Source organism: Pelmatolapia mariae, linkage group LG4 (assembly GCF_036321145.2).
Source record: "Pelmatolapia mariae isolate MD_Pm_ZW linkage group LG4, Pm_UMD_F_2, whole genome shotgun sequence".
Taxonomy (NCBI): domain Eukaryota; kingdom Metazoa; phylum Chordata; class Actinopteri; order Cichliformes; family Cichlidae; genus Pelmatolapia; species Pelmatolapia mariae.
In genome coordinates this window covers 31,720,510-31,741,269 of record NC_086230.1, presented here as the reverse complement: position 1 = coordinate 31,741,269, position 20,760 = coordinate 31,720,510, and the positions used below count along the sequence as shown (strand labels likewise).

Here is a 20,760-nt window from a genome sequence, read left to right as displayed (position 1 = left end):
GTCAGTCAGTGAGAAATAGTCAACATAAACTATTTTTCTCGACATTGAAAGTCGAGAAAATTAGTTTATTAATGAGCTTAAGTAACTAGTCGATCTGTTGTATTTTCAGAAAGAGCCAGGCTAGCTGTTCCACATTTCCAGTCTCTGTTTAAATCCTCAAGAGTCCCATTTTCACCCTGAAGCTGTCTTCTTAACAGAAGGCCTCACAGGGTCCTTTCTGCTCTCTTTTGTGTCCAAACCACATGGATCAGAAACCTGCCAATACTCAGTTTTATGGTCACTGACAAAGGTCACCGAGGGTTGTGGATTCTTTAGAGCCCTTCTGAGTAAAGTGACGTTCATCTCTATTTCTGGAGAGGCCTCAGTGTCCTGGAGGGGCCCTGATCCGATCAGCGTCCCCGGCTGTGACGCGTGGCCTCGGGGGTCACGCTCTGCCGGGCTCACGTGTTTACCTTGAGCTGGAGATGGGCCGGTTTGATATACAACGAGCCGACAGCTCATGAATCACAAAGAAATGAGGAACCATTATGGGCCTGTAGGATGAAACCAGGGACACGCTACAGAGCTGTGAACCCCGAGGGCCCAGATTATGAATATCTCAATATGCTTTTCTATGCGAGTCTGAGGACAGAACCACACTGTACCAATGTGAAATTAGAACACTGTAATAGTAAAAAATACTCAGTGTCCTCCAAAGGGTCTAACAGCTAAACACTGATTGTTGAATTATTCAATGAATTATTGAATCAGCAGCTAGTTAACATGATATTTTGGGTTGTTTCTAGAGTTGATGTCTTATTTTAGTTGGACGTAGCCTGTAAAGAAAATGTTTCAAGGATGTGTGCCTTTATTATAGAAGTTTACTTTTTAATTTAAAAACTTAGCTGTAGTTTTTCTAGTGTCACTACTTATAAAAGGCATTTGTGGCTAAACATCAGTTAGCCAGTTTTTACTACTTCTCTCATGTATAAATCAACAAGGGTAAAATTAGTAGATAAACATTGTAAAATATGTAGATTCATATTTTATGAATTCTACACTTCTACAGATTTAGTGGCTGAATGGTAGAAGCCCCGCCCATTTACATTATGACGCTTTTCCCGTCACCATGACTGGATGACCCCGTTCACTGCCTTTGTGTTTAATTTGAGATATCATCTATGGTTTTATTGTGACTGGCTAAAAATGTTTGGATGGATGGCGACCAAATCCAACTAAATTAAATCAAATGATGCCATAAACAAGATTGTTTTGTTTTACTTATTCCACAAGGGGGGACTATGGTGAAAAGAGAATCCCTAACAGATGCATCTTTCCCAGGTGTTCTCTGTCCTCCGGATCAAAATATAAATCCCTGCTAATGTTAAAGGATTGAAACACGGCTGCAGTTTAATTTGTCTGACACAATAAAGTGATGTTAACACCTTATTGTTAACACCCCTGTGCGTGAGGCTGGACGGCGTCAATGCCGTTAGCTAGTTAACACGTTGACGCTGTCCAGCCTCACGAACGGGGGCGATCCGCAGTAACTCGTTAACAGAGATTTGTCGCGTTGACGTCATTTTAATGAGATTAACGCTGACAGCACTAGTTTTTTCTTGTTCTGAAATTCTGCATATCAGGATGTAACTCGTCCACTCGTTCACTTACCATCTGCTCGTTTTTGTCAATTCAGTGCTGAAAAATACTTTAAATTCTAACGTGAGTAATTATCTGCTTTTCTTCAGCCAATGGATGCCACAGCAGCACAAAGAAAGGTCAGCCTGCAGAGGTCGCTAATGTTTCTCTGAGGAAGCCTGCGATGCACAAGCAGGTAAGACGAAAGAGGCGCACGATGATGTTGAGTCTGAAGTAACAGCAGATGATGATGATGATTACCTTTATGGTGTGATCACATTTTAATCAAAGCAAGTCTCATCTCCACTTTCCACTTTCTCATCCAATAAAAATATCAATTTCTTAGGAGTTGGCTTACATCCGTTTTCATCAGAGTTACCTGCCATCACCAGTCACAGTCTCACAGGGTTAATGCATTCGTCTTTTAACCAACAAGTATCTCAAATTTGAGCATCTGATACCCCGTCACTGGTGATTGGTTGATAAAACTGGACAATCATTAACCAAAATTAAGTTTGATTTCATACATATCACCTTTATGCAAGGTCTCTAAATTAATAGCAACTCATAAGCTATGAATAGATTAGATCAGAAGTGCTAAGACTGCTTTCTATTTACTAAAAGCATCCTCCACTCTGACAATTTTCTTACTGAGTTCACCACGTGTCTATTTAAGATCACATGTAGATTTTCCTTAACTGTCAAAAAATTATTTACTGTTACAGCAACAAAGGTTTTCACCCTCATTAATGCTGATAAATGTAATTATTCCAGTCTCATCTTCTTTTATAGCATAGTTTGGAAAGGTACAGAGCAGGAAACGGACTCCAAAACCAGGAAGAAATTAACCTAAAATTCCCTCTCTTTATTACTTTAAACTGAAACATGAGGTGATCACAGTCATTTTGGGAGGCAAAGTTTAGGTTTGAAGGTTTCTCAGAAATGACAAACTGGAGCTGTTCTCAGGTTAAAACTGTTTGAAATTGCTTTAGGATAATAACAACACAGTCTGAGAATGTAACCTTGGTATCTGAGCACTTGGAATTCATTTCTCTGAAGATATATTTACTAAGAATAGCTGATAGCGCGCTCATTTGTTGCACATTTGGCAAGAAATAGCTAAAACATCTGTTTAAATAATGGAAAAGCGCATCTCCAGAGTTCAGTATTTAGAAGCTTTTATGCTTTTTCTAGAACCTCCATGCAGTTTTGAATCACTGCCTGTTCCCCTGTTGGCTGTCTTACTCTTTAGCAATGATTGTCAGGATTGGATACTAGATGCTTCAGCTCAGTGAGACATCGCCCATATTTGCTGCTAAAACTCTGAACTGCCAAAAAGTCGCATGTTTTTGTTTGTGCATCGTGTCTCACACAGCACTCACAGCACGCTCTTTAGTGTGGTCAGGCTGTTCTGTGGTCACAATCACCCAAATCACCACAGCCACAGTTTTCCTGTAAAAGATTCCACTTCAAAGGAAGCTGGCGCTCTCTTTCCACTGAAAGCAGGGCCGCTCCCGCAGCTCCGATGGACCCGGGCCAACTTCGATTACATGCCAACCCACGTGACTAATTACGAGTCAGATGAGGGCATACAGTGTCATGATCACACAGGAGAGTATAGGTGGACGGACAGTTGGGCCATATGGGCGTCTGAGATTTGGACAAATGTTAGAGTTTGCGAAGAAGGAGGCCAGCCAAAAAATAATAACAAATAATCAAAGCTCACACTGGGAGCTCTGGGAGCGCCGGGCCCACGGATCCCGCCAAACCTGGACTGTGGTTGTTGCGGTCAGAGCTGCCAGCCGCCATGTTTTGCACGGCCAAGGTGAGAACATGTTTGTCGCGCTCCTCGGTGTCGTTCTCGTTTGATGGTGTTGTTGTTGGACCAGGTGGGTGTTGTACAAAGGTGTGGCGAGGAAGCTGCTCCGTGCGCAGCTTTTACGTTCAATGCCTCGGGTGAAGCGGCATCACGTGAGGAAGACGATAGCGATGTAGCTGCCGGTGAATCTGAACACTCGCTTAACCCTGAAATGTGCATGCGTCTCATTCCCAAAAACACACACAATCAGAGACGCTGCTTCTCATTGGCTGCTTGTTTTCCCTCCTGCTCTCTCTCTCCCCCTCCCCCCTCCTCCCAGTTGTAATTTGTCTCTTAAATATCATCATTCAGCCATTTCCATCAAGCCAACCCCCATCACCAACACCTACGCCTCGCTGCTCCCTCCCCCCTCACTATCTGGGTCTCTGGGGAGGGAGGTGGGGCAAGGATCATGTAAATACCCCCCCTCCTCCTCATCTGCCTTCTTGTCCTCTCTCTTTTTTCTTCTTTCCTCGCAAATTTCCCCTCTTCCCATCCTCCAGTGCCTCCATCCCTGAACTAGCTCAGTGATGTTTCTTCATCTTTTATCTCTTCTCCTGCATGGACATCATTGGGTGAGGTGAAAGGGGAAGGCAGGTGTGGAGGTGAGGTGGTGATTGGGCTACAACCTTAAAACTCATGTGACAGCAGATTAACCGGAGGCAAGACTTCGTCACTCTCCCACAGTCGCCACCAATTCCCCTTACTGCCTCCCTCCTCCTCCTCCCTCGTGCTACCTTCCCACCGCAGCTACACACACCTCCCTCCCTCCCCCTTCTGCAACGCAACTCCTCTCCGCTCACTCCGCGGCTTGTGAGACCGTTGGCAGCCTTGGTGCGTGGAGGGAAAGAGAAAGGAGAGAGTGAGGCTTTCCCAGAATAGAGAAGCAGGAGGAGGTGAGAGGGATGATGATGGAAGCCAGCTTTGACACTGAGGAGAGTTTTGACGATCCCTCCTGTCTCGCCCCGCAGCCCCCCGGCTCTGTTTCGCCGGCCAAGAGGCAGATCAAGGAGGTCAAGGAGACCAAGATCACTGTGAGTACTGAGAAACTTAATCCTTCCTCTTCTCCTTCTTTGTGCCTCTATCTGTGCATCCTCTGCTGAAGCTCCTCATGCACCTCAATTAAGTTCAAATCACTTGTTTTTTCTCTTGTTTTACCATCTGTTGACGTTAAACTCATAATGCATTACATGTCCTTGTGGAGTAATGTGAGGGGGTTCCCTGCAATACTGGATACCTCAATCATCTGAATGAAGAAGCTGTGCGGGAGTCTCGCACTCATATCTGTCTCATTGACTTGAGCGGCCTCAGTCTATAATATTGATTTTATGTCTGTCAAAGATTAATTCACGCTTTGGAGACTCTCTGATGTGTTTTTAATGACTGATAAGTGAGGAGCCTGCAGAATCCTGTTGGTATTTTTATGATATGTCAGATTAAGTGTGTGTTTGTCTCCTCCAGTTGTTATCACCCTCTGCAGGTCACACTCGGAGTAGAAACTGAGGTCTTCACCACGGTGCAGGGATTTTTTTCTATAATGTACACAGTAGCTTTGTGTGAAGATACCCAGACAGTAGTTGCAGTTATGTAATCTCTCAGTCCATAATGACGGCTGTGGTGAGGGGGTGGTGGGGGGCAGCGGTTAGGCGGTCGTGCGTTGATGGAGAAGCAGACAGAGGTGGGTTTTGTGTCTCGCGAGGGGCTGATTTTGCACTCGGTGGGCTCGCTGACCTGCTGCAGCCACGGGAGCCGTCAGTCTGGCTATTGTGAAAAACACCACCAGACCTGAGAGAGATGCAGCAAGTCCAGTTTCCATGGTGACAAAGGCAATAGCACTGATTAATGGGTGTTGAAATGGAAAACACCGCCATAGGAGAAAGTGGTGGTGGTTTGAGAGGGAGGGGGGAACCATTCAGATATTCACTGAAGACATACTGTTTTGAAGATTATTTCTTCCTCCTCTTTGTTTGCTTTTCCAAAGCCTTTCACAGCTCGTAGATCTATTGTTGTTCTTTGGCTTCATCCAAAGAGTTCTCATGGAGAGATTTTTTTTCCTTCTCCACTAAAAAAAAGAGGAATTTCTGGGAAGTCTTGATGCTTGGGAAGAAAAAAAACCAATCATGCATGCTAAATGTCTCTGCAGCAGCTGGAAAAAAAAAATACAGGTGATAACAACTAAATCAGTGACGTCGGCCCTCAGAGGTGTCTTTTTGTTCGTCGTGGTGCACCTCACGTTACACAACCCCTCCACAGTTGTCATGGAGACGCTCACATCCATGACTGTTGGCAAAATGGACCCTCGCGGGGCGCCGAGGCTTCACACACGAGAAGCAGCCGCCTTGCAACCTTGTTTTCACCTTCACCACATCTGACCGATCGGATCAGATTTAATAATTTTTGAGACTTGAAGTTTTTAATGAAACATTCATGCACCTGTGGTTTGACTTGTTGCTGGGCTGCACGTGCTCGGTACCATGTCAGCTGGCATCGTTGCAGAGGAGGTTTCAGTGAAGAAACGGCAATCTGGGTCCGAACAAATGGAAAGAGGAGTTAAAACACGGTCCAGATTTTTTTGCCATGTTACTGTGAAAAGGATTCACAAGGTTCATCAGAGTTAGCTACCAAGCTAGCTCACTATCAGAAGATGTTAAGTATTTCTGAACAGAAAAAGAAAAAAACGTATCTGGGCTGCTGATGAAAAAGTAAATGCCAGAAAAGTTCAGCTAATTAACATATGATCTCTCATAAAGTGGCTAGGTATCATTACGCTCATATTTCATGTGGCATCGTGTGAACATTGATCAAGAGCCAAAATGGATGTGACTTAAGTACTGGTTGCTAGGGAAACGCATCTGTTCCGCGTCATTCGTTCTTGGAGGTTACTGGATGAAATTGATTGCTTTGGTCGCCAGCAGACTGACACAGTACACAAACGCGCTAACTGCTAATAAAACTTGAAAAAATGTAACAAAATGGAAAATTTCACCTTGAAAGCAAAATAAACCTTCTCCATTTCTGGTTTGTGTTGCTCTTTGCTCAGTATCACTACTGTATGGCCAAGAGCGGGATAGTGTTCATAGACAAGTCTGTGATTTGCTTTCAGGCTGTGACTGCAGCATTATGCTAGCAACCAGCCTTTATCAAAAGCAAGCTAGCCAAGCTACAATTAAAAGTTAGTATTAGCCGAGCTAACCTCTCCCATTTTTTGATGCCTGTGCACGCCACCGCATCATTCTCATGAGCAAAGTGAAGCGACGGAGCCATAATTCAGTTCAGCAACATGTGATATCATACAATGCAAGTGAATGAGAAGCAAGAGCGTTGAAGCCTGAAATTAATCAGTGTCAATGCTGCCTGTGTGTGCAAATGGTGTAAATGGCACCATATATTTCAGCTACCTTACATCTAAAACATGTTTTAAATATTAAACATGTATATGTGATTAATGGCTTTAAATGTATCTTACATTTAGTATTTGTATTAACAATGATTAACCTCATTTTGTCTCCTGTTTTATCAGCTAATAAACTCAGAACATTCCTGGTTGCTCCCAGGCTTGGAAACAATATTAACAGACAATAAAGAAGAAAACTGAGTGGGGGTTTATAGTAAGGTGAACCTGTGTATGGCTGTGAAGGTGGAGTCTTGCAGGAAATGTGCTATACGCTGCTCAAAAAAAAACGAACATTTGCAAGAGAGCGTTTCAGTTGTTTGTTCATCTGCCAGGTTTACGTCTCTCACGGACCATTTGTTCTTTGACTGGATTTTTCTTCCCCCCCCCGACTCTCGTCAGCAAAATAAATAAACACAAAAATATGTAATGAAATAAGCATTGCCTGTAGCTTGGATACTAAACTCTCATGAGGGTGAATGCTTATGAATGCTGACTGAGGACTAAATGTGCCAGTTCACTCAGCAAATCTACACTCATATACAGCTTGCAGCTTTGTTTTGTGCTAAATTTAAACAGTCAAGTCCGATGGCTGGACTTCAAACACCCCCCCAAGACTGGCCTCGGTGGGATTTATCACACGCTGTGGCATAAAGGTAATCTATATTAATATTTTATTCTCAGCCCCAGAGTACCTCACTAAGCAGCCATCAGGGAGAAGTAAGTTAGCCAGACAGGCTTCCCTTAGATGAATGGTCTCATTTTTTGCTGGATGTGAGAGGCAGATAAACAACAGTCATGATAAATGTGGAGTCAGTGTAATGGAAAATCTGGTGCCCATGACAATCAGTATGATCTCTGAGGCAGAAAATGAACAAAGTGACTGGTCTGCACACAGAGTAAATCACACCGCTGCTCCTTTACATTACAATGTGCTACTGTGAGTTAATGTTGTTTATTAGCTTGCTACCATGCCCATGAGTTTCACTGGCAGTTTGCCATATTAACGTGTCCTCTGGATTTTAGCGATTATATAACAAAGAGAAGAAGAGCATTACTCATCTATTTTACGTTCTGTTTTTTGGAAGTTGTTATGATGCTTTGTTTGTGGTGGCAAAGAGAGGAGAGTGAGGAAGCCCACTACATATTAATGCTGGGGTTGGTGAAGTTTTAAGTGCAAAATAATCAAGGTTTTATGTGGAAATATACCTGTATAAGGAAAGATTCACACTCCTCTGTCACAAATACTGAAAAGCTAAAGAAATTAACTGTTCTATACTTCTTTCTTGCCTTCTCTGTTGAGCCCTCCAACATAAAGATGTTTGCGTCATAAATCTACTGCATGGCTTGTACAGGAGAGCTTGTAATATACACAAGTATGGCACTTTTATTTTACCATTAAAAATCAGGCGTCATCTGCCTCTAAAATAGATAATTATCAGCTTAGTGTAGCTTCATTGTGAATTTTATTTCATTGTGTATTTTTCCAGCCTCCAAGGCTTTACTGTTTTGGTTTGCTCTTATGGTATTGTGTTTGGCCACAGCTACAGTGCAGAAAACAGTAAGACGGTATGTGTATATATATATATATATATATATATATATATATATATATATATATGTATACATATATATATATATATATATTGTTGCTAAAGAGCAACCATTTTCAAGTGAAAGATAGAAATGGTAGGGGCCAGAAACAAAGCTGCTTTAAAAATGGGTACATATAACACTTTATAATCCCTGGTATAAAAAATATAGACTATATTTCTAAAGCAATATAGAGCATTTACACTTAAAAAAAACTTTTAATCCTTTTTAATGATTCTGTGACTGTATTAAAAGGAAATTTCTTAGCCATCTTAGCAATTTGCTCATGCCAGTAGCCTGGTGTTTGCTAACATTGGCTAGAAATACTTCTTGGTTTTAGGTGTCAAAACTGAGTTTGAGACAAGATGCCTACATAAACTGAATACCCAATAATGTGGTTAATGTTACCTGAACAGCCAACCGAAATGAATGACTGTTTACCTAACGTAACAGTTAGCTGGCTAATCTTAGCTCGCTTCTCTGCTAGCAAGTAAGTTTTTATTTGGTTGGAGACTGTGGCCCTTTCTCAATATGCGTACTTGTGTGTACTCGCGTTCTCGTGGACTTGGGATACTGTGATACTGTTCCAATTCAAAGTACGCATTAAGCCAAGTACGCTCAAAATTCCCGGATGTGTTCTCGCTCCTCCCATTTTATCGAGCATGCATCGGTGGTCACTTGTGTGGACATGGTGCAGCCAAATATCCCAGAATGCATTTCGTCCAAAACTCTGCTAAATTTATCAGGACATCACATATTTGCAAAAATGCTCTGAGGTATTCGGAGATGACTGTTACCCACCAGCTCGATAGCTGACCAGGAGGTCAAGGCTCACTAGAGCCTGCGAGAACAGCGGACTCCCGGCACATCGTTTTTAACCTTCCCCGCCTGCGGTCTTTTGCTACTCAGGTTAAACATGACATATAAGTCACTTAGATAACTTCTAAATGTTAATCTTTGGTTTATTTCGGTTTGGCTGAGATTAAAGTTAAGCTTCATAACTGGATCGTTTTAGTTAATATTGAAGTCTTACTTGAAGAGCTGTCATTTCCCCTTATGTAAAATGTTCTGTTCTTAATTAAACAGCTGACTCTGAATTAAATTTAATATTAAAAATATTTAAATTCAGGAGGAAGCAATTTCACCGGGAGCAAAAACAGCATGTGCTGCGTGGAGATTCTGAAGGCTGCTCCAAAGATCAAATTATATTTTAAATATTTGCTTAATTCTCTTCCAAACCCCAGCTGTCTATTGTAAGTTTTGAGTGTATACCAAAAAAAATTAAACACGTTCTAACATGTCACCTGTTTATTTTTATTCGGGCATACATGTATACTGTTTTTATTAATAGAGAGATTAAGTGTGTTTCAGTCGTAGTGATTGTGCTTAACTGTATGAAGCTTATTAGACATGCAAGTTGCAAATGTTAATCACAGTTAAATTAAGAGGGGGTGGCAGTAAAAACTCCGGAGCTGTGATGTCATCAAGTACACTGCTGTTCCAATTGTAGAATGATCGCGCCGCGTTCTTGGGAAGTCCAGACTTCTGTGTGAACTTATGAAGTCCAGACTAGCGAGGACACGAGTACAGACTGGCACACTTGAGTTTTGAGAAATGGCCTGTGTTGTTGGTGATGTTGTTGATGTTAATCATTAACAGGCGACATTTATATGCTGATGCTAGCTAATATTGTTCAGAGATTCCCCAACTAGATATCAAACACCTCCATGTGATTGCTTTACTTGGTAGTAGATACGGCCAAAGTCGACCGCAGTTTCCCAGGAACACACTGACTTGTCTACAAACACTTGAGAGCCACTCTCTGAGCATTAATGAAGCTGTGGAAACAATGACAGACCAGAAATGGAGACTGTATGCAAAAGTTGTGCATTTTTAAATGTGTTGGCTGCAGCACATTTTCCATTATTGCCTCTAGTTAATAAACATTTGCAGGCAAATCAAGTCACCATTTTTCTTGCAAGCTACAAGTAATCTGCTAGTCCATTTTGTACTTTTTGTTTATGCTAAATTTAAGAAAGGAGAATTATCTAAGGTGTGCTAAACTGGCCATCTATTGTACTGTGGATGCTCTTAGATCCAACCATCTTTTAACTTACATGTCAACCCATTAAAGCAGTGATTCCCAAAGTGTGGGCTGGGACCCTCTTCGGCCATGAAGGTCCTGCAGCTGGGCCGTAGTTTACTTTAAAAGAATTTACTAAATAAATTTACTTTAATAAGTAAATTAAAGATTTTGGTTGGTTGTAATATTACTCATTACTACGACCTAAGTTTATTTTGTGTCTTATGGTTGTGTAGCATTAGCAGTTTATAACCATCTACCTGTGTTGCTTATGTTTTTTGAATAACAATTTCAAGGACATACATCACTTTGTCTTGCATTTTGAGTAGAGTGAAGATTTAAGATGACGTTGGCCTCATGGGATTTTCTCTTATTTAAGTGAGCCGCAGCACTCCAGACCCTGAGAATGGCTTCATTAAAACACTGGCACTAGAGAAGCATTGAATATATGAAAAACACTGTGAAAGATAAACCACTTCCCGAACAGCAGTGTGTGAGATCCATGTTTACCGGCTTCTGCGGATCTGATAGCAAAGCAGGAGCTCCACCCACACAATAATAGCAAAAGTATTTGTTTTTGATCTTCCCTGGCTTTGAATCTACCCCAAACTTTAATCCTGAAGCATCGCTCACCAGCTGGAGAGGTAAACCTGGATGCACATGACTGATATTGTGTTGCTTAAAATGAGCCCTGTCCTGCTTTTTATTTCACATGCTGGAGTGAAAAGAAAGAAGCAGCTGGTAGATGTTGTTTCTCTCCAGCCTGTGTGACAGCAGTACAGTGGTGAACCCATGCTGTAAACACTATGAGTCAGTGTGTGTTTTTGTGCGTTTGTGGATGAAGCAGCCTGCCTGGATGCCCATGCAGTTTGCAGCAGCGGTTGACATGGCACAGAGGGTATCTTGCAGTGCCAGGAGGGAGGACTCGCAGATGGTGAACATTACATAATTGCAGCTCAGAGAGTAATTGAAGACGCTGTGGACCATGGAGTCTGTATTCAGGCTGAGTGCTGGGTGTGTTTATCTCTCACACTACATATTGTTAGTTAATTAAGTTAATTTGTTCGATTTCAGCTATACAGAAGAAAAGCTTTCTCTTTGTTTTCGGCGATAGTCTTTCTCTCTCTCCTCCCTGAAGCCTCCGTGGGTCACCTTCCTCATCGCCACATACGTTTACTCACGCCTGACCTTTTTCCTGCCATGCACATGATCCAGATAAAACTCTAACCTTGCTTGCTTCCACATTTAGTTTCCTTCCCGCAGCACTTCAGCAGCTCTGTTTCAGTTGGGTCATAACTCGTCACCTTTCTGTCTCCTCTCGTTTCTTACTTCAGATAAACTGTGTGACTTTTCCTCTGCCTGGAGAAGGTCCGGAGCAGCAGCTCCTCAAGCCCGACGAATGGAGCTACTGCGATTACTTCTGGGTGAGCTCCTCAAAAACACAGAGACACAGCAGAGTCCTGACTCGCTCCTGGGCTTTATTTTTGCATCTCCTGTGACAGCATCAGCAGTCTTAGAGGCGGAAACCTTTGTGAAGTGCAGCAGCTGTTTTTAGCTTTGTACATTACTCTCTTTAGCTTTGGCTTCATAGATTAAAATGTAAACAACGTTTAATTTTAGAAGTCCATTTTAACAAATGTTTAAGCATAAATGTATCTATTTATATACAAGAAAGATACCAAGAATGAAGCCAAGGTAGAAGTGCCTTAAAACAGCATGAGGGCAGCTCCTCCAGTTGGAAAAGTCTTCTGGTTGCATAAAAGTCTTCAGGAAAACAGCCCTCGATTTCAATTCTCTGCGACCTCAGTAAACACTTTCCCGATGAGTTGCATGTCATACTGAACAACAAGTGAAGCTCATTCTGTAAATTATGGTCATCGTGAGCGTCAGAGAGTAGGATTATCTGAGATATTCACAAGTCATCAGGAAAGGAGCTTGAGGTTTCACTGTCAGATCCAGACTTCACTCATTACGTCTCATTTGAAAAACACCAACAGGGTGATGGTGAAACACTCACATAACACATGATCTTGTCCTATAGGCGGACTAGAAAAGTGAAATATTAATGACTAACCTTGTGTTGTGGATGGATCATCTTAGATGTTCTTTGACCCATCTTTGGTGTCTTCTTCCTGCCATGTGACGGTGTTTTTCTTTGCCCATCGGGTGCTGACTTTACCTTGGAAATGGTTTCTTTGATGACGGGAACGACATTTGGAACCACATGCAGTCAGTGTTTTTTAGCCACACCCATCATCTTATTGGAGCTGAAATATTTTGGACCGTTTTTTAAACCGAGGGCTTTGTTTGATTTTGGGGAACTTAAGGAGCATCTGGACATGAAAATAAGTGTAGACTGCACAAGCAAATAAAAGAACCTTTCACTAATGAAGAAAAACCAGCCACACAGAACATGAATCTTTTCTTGACCGATCAATGTTCAATATTCTGAATTCAGAACTAGAATATTTTGGTATCTAATCATCATTAAATCTGAAAATGTGGATAAACTTAATAAAAGACAGGAAGTCCTAAAAGTCCTATTTTGTGATGAAAATACAGACATGAGAATCCATGCAGCTCTTCCCTGCTCCTTGTGTAAGGTGATTATGTTTTCTTTGCAAATGTGACGTTGGATCTTCCATTTTTCTTACCTAGCACATAAACTAGCCTTTTCAAGCATTAAACAAAGGATTTGTTTTATTCCAGTCAGCACCTTTTGTTGACCATTTGAGCAAATCTTTGCTGCTAAAAGCAGATAAAAGCAAAACGCTCACATTAAATTATGTGCGCTGACAGAAAACGGTCAATATGTCGATCCAGCACTCTCCTTCTCATTTAACAAAACCTGTTATCGGTTTTCATGCAAACACAAATGACGTCTCTCCCGTGGCTCCTGCAATTTTCCAAACATTACCATCCTTAATTAGATTTGTACACAAAAACCCTTCAGCCTGTCTAAGTGACTGAAATCCAATCCTCGTCCCCCTGCCGCCTCTTCTGCTGCTGTTTGGCTCCTCGTTTGCGGCCTGTCATGTCGTGTTGCGATGTTTTGTCTTGTTTGTCAGCTGACCTGCTGCTTGGACCTGCTGTGCGACATGAATCTGACACTTCTGTTCCTCTTTTGCCGTCACAAATGATGCCGAGCGCCGCACGTCCCGGCCCAACCGTTCGTGTGACATTCATGTGCTCAGAAAAAAAAGGAACACACGTATGTAACACACACACATGTAACACACACCCACCCACCGCTGACTGACGCACGCACACCAACGCATGCCCTCCTTGACATGCAAGTGTGAGTCACGCTTTCATAGCACGGTTTGTGACTCAACACCGGGAGCTCATCCTCACAACACCGCCCGGTCCTCCACACGCTCTCAGATGTAAACAACTAGGAGGTGTTAGTGCACGGTCTGTCCATGAACTCATTGTTGCTGTGACTGAATGATGCGCTCCTCTTCCTCAGGCCGACAGGAAAGACCCCCAGGGCACCACGTCGGTGACGGGCTTCGAGGTTCTCCTGCAGAAGCAGCTGAAGGGCAAACAGCTGCAGAAGGAGATGGCCGAGTTTATCCATGAGAGGTAACGGCTCGGCTCTGCTGGAAATAAGCACTTTGGTGTCAGCAGATTAAATTAATTAACTAACAAGAGTTTGAGACGCACAGCTGCTCTGGAATCAGTAATAATCCCAGAGCTGGAGCTGGAAAACCACATTTTTGTGTCATGAACCAAGCTCATGAATGGAAGGATTACCAAGGCTATTCATGGAAAAGTCTGGTCATAGTCTCGATTGTCTTGTAGTCTGCACTGACTTTATTAGTATTTTTTATCCATCTAAAGTCTGATCATCTGACCCCACTCTTATCCACCCACTGAGTCATTGCATTTGTTTTTATTAATTCCAGACTTACTGGTCTCTTTTTCCTACCAGTAGGTCATTATCACCCTAATAAACACTCACTGTGTGTTTTGGCTCTGCTCCACAGTACGTCTTCCTGCCTTCACCCCTCCCTGTTTCTACCAGTTTCTTCCTGTTAAAAGGGAGTTTGTCCTTCCCACTATCACCAAGTGCTTTTCCAAAGAGGGTTGTCTGATTGTTGTGTTTTTTTTCTGGATCGTTGCAGTCTTTACCTTACCATATAAAACGCTCTAAGGCGACTGCTGTTGTGATTTTGTGCTGAATAAATTAAATTACATTGAAATAAACTGAATAAGCAGAGGTCGTTCCACCCTGTGAATGTATGCTACAGGTGCTGATTACAGGTTATTAGGCAGTAAAAATCAGCATCACTAAGGCTGGAGAAAGTTCAGATCTCTAACACTGAGGTCTTTGTGTTTGATCAACATTTCAGTTTCAACCTGCTCAAAGCATGGAGTCCTCTTCAGTTTTGCTGTGTACAGATTAGAAATACACCCGAGGACAGAACAGTGCTTTCCAGTAATGTAACTGGACACTTTAAACACACCCTCGTTTCCTCCCAATAAGAGTTTTGCATTTGTCTGAATGATACAGCGTTATCGCATCTAGAGTTAGTATAAAACGTGGCAGAAAGACTCCTGACAAACGCTGGATGTAGGCAACACATCACTCCAGTCCTTGCAGAATTTAACCAGCTTCACACTCGCTACAGAAACAAATGTAGGATTTTATTAATTCAAACTAAACTACGCCTCTTAAAAAGTGAAACTCAGGTAAACTAAAATGAAACTAAACCTCCTTAAAAGTGAAACTGAACAAAAAATGAAGTGAAACTAAAGTAAAAATAAGCTGAAACTAAACTAAAACTCTTTTTAAAAAAAATCTAAAATTTAAACAAAACTAAAACTCTGTAATAAAGCATTAATTTTTTTCGCTCTCTGTAAGAAATGGAAAACCTCTTAGCCTGGTAGTAGCCTGGTAGGATGATGTGTATGAAAGCTTTTTGACGAAAGCATGCCTAAAATGATTTTATTATGTGCAGCACATTAAATCCACATAAAGTAAAGTTGCAGGTTAAATGATCCCAGACTTTCCCCTGTGTGGTTTCACTCTGTTATTAAAGCGCTGTAGATCTCAGCAGGATATTTCTGGGCTCAAAATGAGCCTTTGGGAGGTCACCGTTACACATTAGCACGACTGATCCACATCTTCATTAAGACAAAGAGTCAGTGTTACCTTCCTTAAGAGAAGTCTGAGCTTTTTCCTGTTATTTCTGGGTATTTGACAAACAAAATGCCTTTTATGGTTGAGTACACGAGGGTGTGCCAAATTTTCTTGTATGCAGGAAAAATCCTCCTACTGAATCAGAACCAGGACATCACAAACACCACAAATAACTTTTACATCCGATCTCACGCCTCCCTATAGAATTAGCTCCACCTTATCCAACAAAAGCTCCATTCACATCGTGGGAAGTGAATGAGGAATCTCCTGTGAATATACTTAGAATTGACTCAAGATTCCCAGTTCCTTTGGAAAGATTTCCACTCGGAGCTGACCTTTTCCCATTTCTATGGGTTGCTCGGTGCCTGTGAGAATTAAGTCAAGGAACGGGCCTGGTGACCTTCTTCGGGTGACAGATTTACTCAGGTGTGGCCGGTAAATGTGAGGTAGTGAATGTCACAGAGGGCACAAACATGGCTACTGAGGCTGAACGCAGCCCGGGGCGAAAATTAGTAAATCTCACAATGAAGGCGTGAAGAGTCGCTCTCAAAATGAACTGCTGTAAAGCAAAGCAGAAGCTCGGCCGGGCTGCCGGTGTACGAGGGTCAGAGCTATGCCCGGTGTTGGATTTTTTTAAGATTCCTGTCAGAAAAGTATTCGTGTTAAAGTATTTTCTTCCACTCCACTGAAGCTGTTTCTGTCTGTCCTCCCTTGAGCCAGGCAGCTGACAGTTCCTCATCTTGTTGTTTGTGTTTCAGGATAAAGATTGAGGAGGAATATGCCAAGAACCTCTCCAAGCTGTCTCTCAGCCCCCTGGCAGCGCAGGAGGAAGGGTGAGTGCAGTAAACAGAAGCTGTGAGATGAATCAGTGAGTGCAGCTCAAAAAGCTTCCTCTTGAAACAGGAGACAGTTTCAATAATCACCAGAACCGCTTCTAAAGATAGGACGATTTTAAAATAGATTCATCCTGTTTGTGTTTGATGCTGCTTTCAGAGATGACTCCTGTCATCGTGTTTGTCTGTCGGCAAAATAACACGACAACCTATGAATCGATCCCAGAAGCAGTTGGTAGAAAGGGAAAGGCTTGGCAAGGGGAACCATGGACTTTAACTGCTTTCCCGACACTCATAAAAACTGTATTACATTAAATTAGATGCAACCTGAAGATCAAATATCAAAGAATTCAATGAGATATATAAAAAAAAAATGTCCAGTAAAAAAGTTTAGGTGACCACTTTAAAATATTATATTTATAATATTATAATTATAATATTTATAATTTTTTTTGAAATGATTGAAAAACACAGCATTGATGACATGGGGCCATATTTACTAACTGAACAAAGATGTTTACAAAGTTAGCACAGTGACAAGATTACATGTGAGAGGTGGGAACTCTGAGGTTTGTGTGACTGATCCTGTTACATGTGTATTTCTGAGACTTCCTTTCTCAAGACGTGAACTATAAAGAGAATATTTAAATCAAGTGTGCAAACAAACTGATTTTATAGCCTTCGCATTTGCTGCATTTGGTGTTGGCCTAAGAAATTTACATTACCAAAGGTTTGTGTTTCTCTTTTCTTTGTGGGGTGTATGCAGCTAAACCACACACTGTATATAGAAGATGCACATGAGGCCCTTTTCCATTAGTACCTACTCGGCTTGACTAAAATGTTACGTCATCAGACTGCATGCCACCGATTGGCTGGTCAGTAGCATCACTTGATGAGTCATGAGAGCATCTCGTTCACAAAAATTAAAATCATTTGCCATTTTTGAAACCCGGCAACAAGGAAGATGGCTATAAAAAACAGCACTTTGATCCCCAAGTCTGACAAAAAGCCACAGACCGAGTAGCGGGTATATTCTTGCCTCGACGTCCACCTTGGTTTAAAGCGTTCGTGTTGCATATTAATGACGTTGCTGGACGCTCAGACCCGTTGCTATGACGACACTCAAAAAAATGAAATTTGGCGGTTATTACATTTACAAAATTCAAACTTGTAATGTGAACAAAATAATTTCATGTTTTTGTGGTGAACGTAATTAAATCATGTAGGATCTGTATGAAATTCAACAACTTAATTTATTCTTGTTGAGATGACATGATACAATCTGGTAAGAATGGTTAGTTGCCTGGACTCACAAAATTCACAAGATCACACAAGAGTTCAAACCACAGGAAAATCACTGGGGTTAGAAGAGGCAGACAACCATACAAACACTATGTATATGCCTTCGTTATTTATTGGGGTTTAACCTGTAAAGGACAAAAACATATAGAAAATTCTATATCAAGCCTTGTAATCATAGCGTCCCTATTCTTTTGAAGTCTAGATCACGGGTCTCAAACGCCAGGCCTCGAGGGCCGGTGTCCTGCAGACTTTAGATCTCACCCTGGGTCAGCACACCTGAATCAAATGATGAGTTCATTACCAGGCCTCTGGAGAACTTCAAGACATGTTGAGGAGGTCATTTAGCCATTTAAATCAGCTGTGTTGGATCAAGGACACATCTAAAGCCTGCAGGACACTGGCCCTCGAGGCTTGGAGTTCAAGGACCCTGGTCTAGATTGACAGCTCGGTGGCACAGTGGTTAGCACTGTTGCCTCACAGCAAGAAGGTCTTGGGTTCAAATCTGCAAATTGGCCAAGTTTGCAGTGGGTTCTTTCTGGGTATCAACCCCCATATTGGTTCATTAAGCAAGACTAGCAGTAATTGCCTTGATTAACAAAGTAGTTGTTCAAAAAACAAGATTTCATTGTGTTTTCCTAAAGTTTTTAACTTGTGTAGAATGAATTAAAACAAATTTCACTCTACATACTTAAATAAATCACTTCAAGTCAATGTAAGTATACTACCTTGATCCAACGTAATCTGATTACATTAAACCACCAAATGCCAAATGAGTTGGTTTGACATGGTCAAAAATGGGTTATTGTACTTGGTTAAATTACGTGGAAATAGGTGCCATGATTAAAATGTGTTCATCCAACAACAGATTTTTTGAGTGTAGTACAAGATTGTAGTGGAAAACCAGTCGATCCATGTCGAGTCGTAGCGATCCGTGGCGAGTTGATCCAAGGAGGTACTAATAGAACAGGTGCTGTAGTCATAGCATGTGCCTTGTTTCTTTTTTATGCTACAGTTACACTAGGCCAGCCATTCCCAAAGTCAAGAGTGCTTCGGCACACTTTAAAAAGCAAAAAATCCACTGAGGCCTACCTGATCTTAAAACTTCAGTCTATTTCAAATACAGTGACTCAAAAACAGTGACTGTTAGGAGGCTGGTAATTGGTCTATGGCAGCAAAATTGTTCAATGCAATCACTGTGCATTGAACAATTTTTTATTAGTGGCATGGAGGTTGCTGTCCATTGTTTATTCTGATGTGACTGAGGTATAAGTGCTCTATATGAAAACAGTTGTCCCCCACTGGTTTGTGTTATCGTGAAGCATCAACTTTAACATTTTGGCCTTCATGTTGGGGTTTTGTAGCCAGAAGTGACCATATTCAGACAGAGTGCTAAGTTACGAGCTAATGCTAAAGGTGCAGCCATAACACAGAAACTGATACCTGCTAATTAGTGCTAACAGACTGAAGTACTCATTCAATAAGTATTCTACTACTAGTATTCATTAAAGCCTATGCAGACTATGTCACATTATCAGGTAAGTCCATAAACATTCCCCACACTGCTTCTCTGCTTTGATGTCATGATTGATCAGTATGTACTGCTTTGCTCTGGACTGACCTTTGCTTGTATTGATCAGTTTGGTCGTAGGATGTTCACAGGGCAGCAGGAGGTCAAACCAATTCTTCCAACACACTCAGATCGTTATTTCCCCCACATTCAAACATATAAAGCATCAGGTCAAACATATACATAGAATATAAATAATTATTTTTGTTTGTACAATCTCGAGATCATCTTAAAAGACATGGTAACAAATTCTGCTCATTTCCAGCTTCATGTTTTCATTCTGGGACTAGAGTAGCTTTGCATGATTCATAGTTTAAAATAATCCATGTTTATCTTAAACTGGGGCTTGGTGTAGCTACTTGAACAAAATAATTCATTTGACCTCCTCTACTTTTGTGGCCGCTCTATATTTAAACCAGATTTCTTCTCATTGGCTGCAGACATCTGTTCTCAGTGACAGTATAAAGCTAAGACTAAAGAAAGGAACGGGCTGGTACTTTTAAAATGTTTTTCTGCTCAATTTGAGCTTTCTCAGTGCTTTCTTGCTACATTCACTCATTCATACACACACACATTCACTTTTTTATGCCTAAGCACTTTTAATCTAACACACAGTCCAAAAGAGGTCTCAGGATCAACTCAGGGTTCAGTATCCCGCCCAAGGGTACTTCGACGTACAGGCCGGAGGAGCCAGGGATCAAACTGCTGCCACTAAAAGGAGAGTTCAGAACCAGAAACAATCCTGCAATCTTATGAAAGTAACTCGAAAAAAGAAAAGTGTGTTCTACCTTTTGTCAGTTTGGTGAAATTTTCCAACACAACCAGGCTGAAGAAGCTTTGGATTTTTGCAAACTGTCAGTCACATGTTTGTGTTGATGTTCTGAGCTTTTTGTGTCACAGTACTGGGTCTGTGACGCAGTGTTTTTGTGTGGGTTTTAGTTATATTCTTTGATTATTGTAATTCATGGGTTTTGGTTCTGCTTGTGTTATATTTTTAGTCCTAAGATTTTGGTTTCTGTTATTTTGTCTTTCTCATGTTCCTTGTCTTGTGACGCTCGTCTGCATGTTCCTCCTCCTTTCCAGTCAGTCGTTTCTCAGTCTCAGTGTCAAATCCGCGTCTCTGTGTTATACTTCCTGTTTTACTTTGACAGTCTGTGTCCTTTGTCCATGTATTCTGCTTTGCTTCCTTTGTCTCATTAGGTTTGATTTGTCCCAGCTGTGTTACCACCTGTTCCCCATCCTCTCGTTGTCCTGCTGGTGTGTTTAGGTCCTGTGTTTCTCTTTGTCAGGTGTCGCATCGTATCCTCTCCACGCTGTGTTTTCTCCTCTGTGTTTGTGGTAGCTTTCTAGTTAGCTGTTCAGTTTTGTTT

At 41.6% G+C, this 20,760-nt stretch overlaps 1 protein-coding gene across 2 annotated transcripts in view; it reads left to right on the top strand.

Annotated features, from left to right (window-relative positions):
• gas7a (growth arrest-specific 7a) overlaps positions 1-20,760 on the top strand; it is a 39,584-nt gene that overhangs the window by 1,651 nt on the left and 17,173 nt on the right. The window contains exons 2-6 of one of the 2 annotated variants that reach the window (XM_063472436.1): positions 1,728-1,813; positions 4,447-4,509; positions 11,877-11,966; positions 14,012-14,127; positions 16,447-16,521. In XM_063472436.1, the coding sequence (XP_063328506.1) occupies positions 1,728-1,813; positions 4,447-4,509; positions 11,877-11,966; positions 14,012-14,127; positions 16,447-16,521 (430 nt within the window). Of the gene's footprint in view, positions 1-1,727; positions 1,814-3,811; positions 4,510-11,876; positions 11,967-14,011; positions 14,128-16,446; positions 16,522-20,760 lie in introns of those variants that run through there. The other variant, XM_063472437.1, reaches the window with a different exon arrangement.